Source organism: Amblyomma mixtum, chromosome 4 (assembly GCF_055824585.1).
Source record: "Amblyomma mixtum isolate Tamu chromosome 4, ASM5582458v1, whole genome shotgun sequence".
In the NCBI taxonomy this organism is placed as follows: Eukaryota; Metazoa; Arthropoda; class Arachnida; order Ixodida; family Ixodidae; genus Amblyomma; species Amblyomma mixtum.
The window spans coordinates 145,387,440-145,397,017 of record NC_143015.1 but is presented as its reverse complement, the minus strand read 5'-3'; the positions used below and the strand labels follow the sequence as shown (position 1 = coordinate 145,397,017).

The 9,578-nt window shown below is 50.0% G+C and overlaps 1 protein-coding gene across 1 annotated transcript; it reads left to right on the top strand.

Annotated features, from left to right (window-relative positions):
* Nucleotides 1-8,444: 8,444 nt before the first annotated feature.
* Nucleotides 8,445-8,981, top strand: LOC149348647 (kelch domain-containing protein 3-like). Its single transcript, XM_089541818.1, has 2 exons — nt 8,445-8,759; nt 8,880-8,981. The coding sequence occupies exons 1-2, from the start codon at nt 8,445-8,447 to the stop codon at nt 8,979-8,981; spliced, it is 417 nt and encodes a 138-aa protein (XP_089397944.1).
* The last annotated feature ends 597 nt before the right edge of the window (nt 8,982-9,578 follow it).

The window sequence follows — 9,578 nt, the reverse complement described above, 5'->3', positions numbered from 1 at the left end:
CTCCCGTTATGTTTGGTCCACTACACTCCCGCATACGCACTTGAGTCGAAGTCCGTATGATTTCGTTCTTTCACGCGTACAGTCTGAGGGGATGCACTCGCCCCCCCCCCCCCCCCTCGTGGTTCGCTTTCCCGCAGTGCACCCCAACTGTGGTTAGCTCCCCCGCAACGCACTCTTCTCAGTTGTGTTACTTTAACTAACAGGGGAGGGCGCTCGCATCGCAGCGACACCAGCGCCACGGATGGCGTTTTGCTGCGTGCGCGTGGGGGAGGGTCGGCTCTCTTCTGCTCGGCATCGGGGAAGCGCGTGGACGTTCAAGCGCAAGGCTCCGCTCTTCGCCGTCGGGCGACCTCGTGTGGAAACATGTTCCCCTCAGCTCGTCCCGTCCGGCCTCGGAGTTTTTCCCCTTCCCTACCCTGGGCGAACCTTCGCTCGTAACCGTGCTGGTGAGTCGGACATCCTCGATTCCTCAGTGTATTTTGTAGCTAGCTGGCGTTATTGTTGTTCTAGCAATAAATGCCTTGTTTATGTCAGCCAGTGTGTCGTTCCTTTGTTCCCGCAGGGCAAGGCCCGCCGTGGTCGGCGAGCGCTCGGTAGCGTACGCGACCACGGGGTGGGGTCCGCGCGGTTTTGAACTGGGTCAGCCGCGATTAAACGGGGAGAACGCATTTATCTCCCCAATTAAAACCCCACAAGTCCTACAGCTTGCGGTTAAGCAGTGCCACCAAGCGCTTGTGTCTGAGACAGATAAGGGCATAATTAAACTCTTGGGAATAGCAGCTCACACGTTGTGTAAGGTTACAGCCTATCGGAGCTAATTATTCATGAAGCAGCGTTGGACTTAGGTAGCTGGTGCATCCGCAGTCACATTTGAGAGCTCGGCACGTGAACGACAGAGTAAAGTTCACAGTTCTCGCATATTTTTACGAGTGTTCTTTTTCACCACGTCTAGCAGTCTACCTTGAATTTTAAGATAAAGAATTACGGGCATGTTAGGATGACTACCACAGGGCATAGGAAGTATGTTTAATGGTCTTTTGTAAAACAAAAACAGCAATGCAACAAAAGTTGCAATAAAGCCAGTTGCTGGGTCAGTTGCTTCATTGGTAATAAATGTAAGGTTCCACAGCGGTAAATAAGGACGAACACACATATAGAGAATGGAGAGGACAAGCGCTGTGGTATGTGCTATTGTGGAATAAGAGAATGAACTCTTCTAAGCGTTTCACGTATTTTCATGCTCTGTGGGCTGCTATATCGTCGTCGCTACTAATAGAAAACACAGGTGCCTGATTGTAGGGCTTGTCCCAGTGAAAGAGCCAGCATTAATTAACGCATAGTTTCCAATCTCTAAGAGTCTCTGCACCTTTCTACACCGCGCCCAGCAAGAGCAGCTATTGTTTTCTATTGTCCTTTTCTTAGCTTTCATAACGCCCTGTTCCGTACGTGAGCCTATAAAAAGTGAATTCAAGCATAGAGCAGCTACCGGAATGCGAGAAACAGTTGTTGTTTTTTGAGAGTGAACTTTATTCTGTAGAGTTCCCTTTCGTCTTTACCAAAGCAGCTGTAAAATCAAACAGTGCTCGCTACAATACAAGGTTACTTACGACGTATGCTTGGTGTCTGAAAAAGCAGAACGAAATGTAAAATATATTTCAAAAGGGCTTTCAAAAGTTTTATGACGAAGTAGCGCGTTTTAATACAGTATGGACATCGACATTGTCCAAGATTCAGCTCATGTGTATTTCACGTGGGCTCAGACGTTCGTTCACATTTCATTCTGTGTGCACAAATATAGGCACCAACAAAATATGTTAAAAGTTTTTAAACGGATTTATACCGAGCTCGAATTCGCAGTGCAGCTACTGAATTTTTTTACCACTGGATCGGGCATGCAAGAAAAGTCGGCAGTCGGATGTATGAGAGAAAATCTCTTAATAGTTTGGGTCAAAGTTTTTTCCCTTGGCGCTGATAGCCCACCATTCCTTCCCTACTCTAGTTAGGCTGACGAGTTTTAAGGAGAAAGCCTTTAATGGCTCACACTGTCGTCCGTTAGCAGAGGGTGTCACACCTTTGGCAGCGCTTAACTCGTGTTAACTCGGGAACTAAATAAGTCAGGAGAAAACGAGTGGTTGCATCAGATAGAGGAGGAAAAAATAAACCTAGAAGCCACGTGTGATGACTGTAAATTAATCAGTTAATTCATTATGGTCAAAAATGTAAAAATTCCGTCGAAATAATGTATACGTCGCTATAGCCACGGGAACGGTGGGATGTCTCATCCACGGGTAGTCGTAACGGCATAGTGTCCACGGCTTTCGCCTCTCGAAACTCTAGTTGCCAAAGTGTCTTCGCAATTTTTACTAATTGTCTATGTTTTGCAGAATCTGGGTTGTAGATTCTAGGGTGCCAGAGCTACGGTTTGTCAACCACAGGTGAATTTTTCTGTTAGACCGGGAACTCGGGTCTTGGGCATCGAGACTGCTGCTCTCATACTTACCTTCAGGTTTCGACGTGAGGGTTTGCATGCTCATTTCTGTACCGTAAGTAGACTGTCCGTACGCAGTCTCTTCATATCCATACCGGCTGTAAGCCTGGCCGCCAACCGCAGGGTCAAAGTAGGAAGACTCGTAAGACATGCTGAACAGGAGACTGGCAACCTGAAAATGATAAATATCGGTCCTTGTTCAGTGAATTGTGCGCAGTCTGTCTCTTCGTTAGGCTCGACAGCTCATAATTGGCTGTGGTTTAGCTCTGGTTAAAGGTGGTACGTAGCGAAAGCTACAGACCATCACTACTGTCGGAGGCTTAGCGAGCTCGTCTAGCCCCGTCGTCATTAAGACGCTTCTCGAGACGTTTGACACGCTCTTCTTCGGCGTCTTCGACACGCTGTCTCCTCCTTGTTTCGTTCCGACGTCGAAGTCTGGCTTCTTTCAGCCTAGCCGACTTGTGGCTCTCCATAACGGCTCGCCTCCCGCTACGCCGAACCGTATATATATACACACTGCGAAAACCCTCTCCCTCTACTATGCATGCGCACAACTGGCGAAGCGAGCGGAGTCTGTTCCACGACGAGCGCAATGGTGGAGTGACGTCATGCCAGATGGCGCGCCGAGCGGCGACGCCCGCCAGCTGCGGCGGTTGCTAGGCAACGCTAAAGGTTGGTGCGACCTCAGCCGAGGTGCAACGACGGCGAAAGTGCGACCATGCCGAAGAGGCGAAGCGGCTGGCGTAGTGTAGCTCTCGCTACAAAGAGACCAGAAGACGATGAAAGTGAGGACCTTTGGTTATAGCGCTGGATTCAAGAAACGTGGCTCGGAGCAAACAGAGGCAACTGCCTGCACAATAAGTGGTTTCTTCGCTCTGAAGCTCACAACTCTAGTGCCCTACGTAGGAAGGAATAAGTGGTGCATGATGAAAATGTATTAAATAATCGACATCGGCACCCTGTGTGAATGGCTCACAGTCACGACGTCCTAGCACGCCAGAACAGAAAAGATGGGCAAAACGGCACATCAAGGAACCCAGCGCTGGCGGCTTATGGAAGTTAACTGCACACAGTACACAGAAAACCCATGCCGACCTCATACCAAGGAATCGCCGAATGTTATTTCACATGTTTTGTCATGAAAAATACTACCTGCTTGTTCTTGACAGCCGAAGAAAACAGGTATCTTCACAAATATTATTGCATTAATGTTGTAGAGTAGCTCGGTCTGCCTGATAACAAAAGTAGAAAAACTTCATTTGACCTCTAGCGCTGCGCCCTGTGAAGACGTTCCTTGTCCACAGTTTTTTTTTTCACCCGCCAGTTACTTGAGGGTTCATTTTTTATGGAAGTTTAACGTCCCAAAACGACTCAGGCTATGAGGGACGCCGTAGTGAAGGGCTCCAAAAATTTCGACCACCTCGCTGGTTACTTGAGTTAATTGCTTCTGTTTGAATATCGCAGACTCACTAGCTACTTCAGTCTGCGATATTCAAACAGAAGCAATTAACCAAATGCCATTCCACTACCTCCTTTTCCCATCCATCACCCCATGCCACTTCATCTAGGCTGCAATATCGTTTTTAAAATAAGTTAAAAACGCCTCACACGACTAAAGGGTGTCAACCACTGTAGGTCTAATTTTGAGAAAGAGAAAAATTGAGGGGGGGGGGGAGTGTTTTAATCGTCAATTTTTCTCGGTATCATCTACAACAACCCACTAACCATTTCAAGGAATCGGTGCTAATAAGACGTTGCGGATTAATACCACGCCTTTACGATGTAGAAGACGACAGTTCGAATTTCAAGTGTCACTGAGATGCCGCTTTTAAACTTTACCAGCTTCGTTCGGCGAATACAATTAAGCTGGCATCCAAAAGATTCTTCTGCCCTGTCATGGCAGCCAGCAGTCTGTACAAACTGCAGCTGGCAAATACACATCAGATGGCGGTTTCTAGACTGAAAAGCGCGACTTTCAAGAAGCCGTCGTCAAATAACTCGTCGTGCGCAAGGCCCTTCTGGTTGGCCAGCACGCCGTCGTGCGCATAGCCTTCACTCAAAAGAGAAACGAAGATTTGTGAACAGTTACAGCCAGATGCTGGTAGCACTGTGCTGCGTCTGACAAGTTAGTGGAGGATAGGAGTGTGGGAAGGAGCCACCAGTAAGCAAGTGACTCACCGAGTCGATAAGTGAACCAGGGCCCGGTAGAGCGAACCAGTTGAAGCGGCGAAATCAAGCAGGGAACGGGGTCTTCTCGCTGAACCCAGGGAGCACGCTCAACTCGAGGCGCGTGGCGCACTTCGCCCTTCTCTTTTGCGACGGTCGGCACCGATCGCAGCGACGCGGTGCCTACCCAGCCCAATCTAGACGAGACACTGGTCAGTGACCACTGCATTTTAAAGACCGAGATTGAAGCCGAATGTTCACGGAAGGTACACGGAACTCACGGATTAGAGCGCCTTCCGAAAAAAAAGCATACCTCTCTCCTTGAAAAACTAGGGTACAAACCAACAAATACCCCCTTACCATCAGACCCGGTAGCCCTGCGCTCGGGCGACTGGTGACAAGCCCGAGTTGAGGCGCTCATGCTTAAATTTCCGGAAGATCCGTATGTCCTTCACACGGACGCTTCATGCGACCCAGACAACGCAGAAGCTACCAGCATAGAGGCCACGAACCGTAGAGGGGACAAATGAATATAAGATTCATTATACACGCGCTCGAGTAGTACAGCAGAAGAGGCTCCAACTGTGTTCCACGGACACACTTCACACTAATCGAATCGTCTGGACACCAGGATACGCCTCCTTTCCTGGCAACGAGCGCGCACAGGCCCTCGCTGGGACCTGTACCGCCGGGCACAGGGGGGAGAGGCCTGGACATCAGACCAGCGATCAACAAAGGAAGAGGAAGCGTAACACCACCACCTACATATCCTTTAACATACACACTCACCCTTGAACACTACAGACCTCACACAGACACACTTCCAACCCCCCCCCCACAGGTCCCTAAAAAGAGCTTTAGACACACACTTTCCCAAACCTACACCACCCTCTACCTAGCGTTCTCTTCTTGGGAGGCAGTTTTGTCGAGCACAGACCCACAAAGCCAGCAACAGCTGATCGAGCGTGCGCGCAGAATAGCGACAGCCAGCGGAGCTCTTAACTAAGGACACCGCCTGGAGAGTATGGCGACGTACTACCAATCTGCCACTGGTTAAATAAAAGTTTTTCCTCCTCCACCTCCTCCCTTGCACGTTTGAGCTTCTATTCCATATCCGCTGTTCAGTATCCATCGAGAGTTGGTTCTGCAGGTGGCTTGCACTCCACCACTACAACAGAAGAGTGGCATTCCGAGCTTGCGGGCCGCTATGCTATCTCCACACCTCTTCTCAGCGCACTTTCCTCCTCACCCTTTACAGTAGCCACCCGCCGGTTTGTTCCCGTGGCATGTATTTCCCTCTCTCCATTTTCCCACCTGCCAGCCATGGCACGTAGAGTCTTCAGGAAATGATGAACACTTTTCCCGACATGGGAGTTCTAATGCTATCACATAGAAGAAAAGGAGTGCACGACACATGTACAGGCTCAGCCAAACACTTAGGGGAAAGCGACACCGAGCAGGAGAACCACTCCAACCTTTTTCGTACGAATTGTCGCGAGACCACCTTCCCGAAGCAAAACCACCATCCCAGTGCTAAATTTGAAGCAGATTAGTTGCGCAGTAAGGCTTGAGCAGAGCAACATTAGCAAAGCAACGCCAATTGCGATGTGAGTGGACAAGGTTTTAGAATCAAGCGGGGCAATTTCATTGCTCACGCCGTCTAACTTGCCAAACACGCGATGAGGGCCAGTGTTCCGAGAGAATAATTTCTTCACAGTCCGATATGAAGACATTGACACGACAAGAGGACAGGGGTACCAAGAGAGAAGAGGTTCTCCCAATGTCAGTGGCCGTAACCAACTCCTGATAGGTTTTCAGTCTGATAGGCTTGTGCCACGGATGAGCGGGCAGAGGCGGATTGGTGCGGCAGATCGGTTTGCGCAATGGTATCTCTTGCGTACTTTGTGGTTCAGCCGGTGGTGCTGTGGCCGGAAGTATTGTCGGCGAACTTAGCACAAGGTAGTCCTATGTCCCAAACACTGTGGTCGGCTTAGACGCATATGTTGGGTCAGTGTCGGGTTCAGCCGTTTCGGAAGGACATTGCTCTGGATTATAGGATGTGCTCAGCTTGGGATGGTGGAACATCAGCGTAGGATATCATCTATAACTTTAAAGAGTAAGCAGCGGGCACGGTCAGTGAATAATTATCTTAGAGCGCACTGGTTAATAATAAAATTTTGAAAAAGACCATTTGTAAATTTCATTGGCGCACCTTTTGGCTAACGGACGCGTTATAGCACACATTACCACATAATAATTGCCAATAGCAATCTTGTTTCTTTTTTTTCGAGATGTTTGCCATTAGGCATAATGTAAAAGGGAAAGAAAGTTATAAGGAGTGCAAATAAGCCTCGCTTAAAAAGTGGCAAATGTTCACAATAAAGCGATTATCATGAGCCGAAGGTTCGCGGAATGTTCACGAAACTCACGGACTAGAGCGCCTTCCAAAAAAGCTTATCTCTCTCCTTGAAAAACTAGGGTACCAACCAACAAACACCCATTTACCATCAGATACGGTAGCCCTGCGCTCGGCTGGCCGGTGACAAGCCCGACTTGAGGCATTCAAGCTCACGATAAAGCGATTATCATGAGCCGAAGGTTCACGGAATGCTCACAGTACTCATGGATTAGAGCGCCTTCCAAAAAAGCATATCTCTCTCTTTGAAAATCTAGAGTACCAACCAACAAATGCCCGTTTACCACCAGATAGGGTAGCCCTGCGCTCGGGCGGCCGGTGACAGGCCCGAGTTGAGGTGCTCAAGCTTCTGGAAGATCCATATGTCCTTTACACGGACGCTGCATGCGACCCAGACAATCAGAAGCTCCCAGCATAGAAGCCATGAACCGGACAGGGGACAATCGAATATCAGATTCATTACGCATACGCTCGAGCAGTACAGCAGAAGAGGCTCTAATTGTGTTCCACGGACACACTGCTCCCTAATCGAATCGTCTGGACACCAGGACACGCCTCCTTTCCTGGCAACTAGCGCGCATACGCCCTTGCTGATACCTGACCCGCCGGGCACAAGGAGGAGAGGCCCGGATATCTGACCCAGAAGCTCGATGATTGAGGACGCCGACAAAAAACCCTGCAGGTACAGACCAATGCGTTAAAAAGATGAGAAAATATATCTGTAGTTTAAAAGGAATCAGTAGGGAATGTAGATCGCTTATTCCAATGCTGTAAAATGTTATTGTGAGGCAGAAGAAAACGAATAAAAATAAAGTGCATCGGTCAGTAGCACGAAGTATAATGCACTAGGGGCCACAAGAGGCACTTTGAAGCGATACAACCCGGACAAAAAATAGCCAGCGTACCCGGTCTTAAGTGCGGGACACGCCCAGATGGCCGGCGGTTGGCAGGCACTTCAAGTCTCTTCAGAACAGCAGAACAGAGCAGTTGGGAAAATGCAAACAGCAATTAAGGCCTGTCAGTGTGTGCATTGCGGCGATGCTGTGTGATCGCGGTGAACATGTAGTCGTAAGGAGGCATTCGGGTTTGTAGATCTAGTAGGGCCTTCAGTTAGCGATCTCAGTGACAGGTCGCGGCTCCGAATGACTCGAAAAAGAAATAGAAGCAAAGGAGAGGAAGTCAAGAGGAGAGAGCATTTTGAAATTCAGCGGCAGTGCACCGATTGGTATCGACATCAAGACCACGCGGAGGAAAGAGACGTGCCATTCAGCCTGAGGACATCATCATTAGCATCAGACGTGCTCAGCGGTTTCCGAACCCCAGCTCGTGGCTCAGCAGTCTAGAAAGCTGAAAGTGGTCAGAGAAAAAATTAGGATGGTGCGACTGGAGAGCGGACCCCGCCGCGTGGACCACTCGGCCACCGCCGTCGACGATAGGATCCATTCGCATGGTGGCTTCTTCACGGGTGAGGACTACATCAGGCGAAATCCCATTCATATCCAGGTCCTCGACACAGCATCCCTGCGCCGCCTACCGATCCAGAAGAAATCGCACCCTGAAGACGAGCCCTTCCAGAGGTGCGGTCGCACTGTTGTGGCGCACGGCGACAGCATTTACCTCTGGGGTGGCCACGATGGCAACGAGGCCTGCAGCGTCGTGTACTTATTTCACAACACGAGCCGTCCCAAGGTACGCGACCAAGCGCCATGGCCGCGTGACTGCAGCTGTGCATGCATAATAGGCGGCATCGACGCGGCTAGTTCCTCGCCAGGCGTGCGCATCTAAGACTTGGAGAGCATGCTATCGCAGCACCTGCACGCCAAGGGCCAGTCCCAACAGCTGCTGTGCTTCCACTCCGCGTCGGCCATTGGAGACCGTATGTACATATGGGGCGGCCGCAGTGACGCCTAGGGGCCGTCCCGCATTCTCAACGTAGTCTACTGCAACCGGCTGGCCTACTTTGACACGATCGCCGAAAGCTCATTGTCTCCGCAGGCTAACTGCTCTGTCCCTGCGGACAGATGCAGCCACTATCTTTTGTTCGAAACTGGCGACTGTACATATCTGCAGCCTACAGTGGGCTCCTGTGGACCTATTTCGGAAACATCCATAAGTACAGTCCCGACAACGACACCTCTCGCTGGGGCGAAGATGCGAGGCGGTCCCAGTGCTGCTGTGTGGTCGGTGACCGGCTGTCTGTACCTGGCTACACGAGGACGACACACATTCAGTGGAACAATCTCCAGATGAACGAACCTGTCTTCGTGCAACATGCCTTCCGTGCTTCTGTAACATGTCCTCTGGCATACACGTGTATGACCTCGAACCTGAAATGAAGAGTATCGGCTTCCTGCCCGCCCTGCATTAATAACGGAATATCAGCGACCTGCCGTAAGACATTTGCCCTGTCCACAGTTGGTCTGTGTGCGCGAGAGACGCTATTTTGCATTGTACATCTGATGTATGCATGCATGTCGAGGACTTGTGTGTTTGAGGAATGTGGCGCAT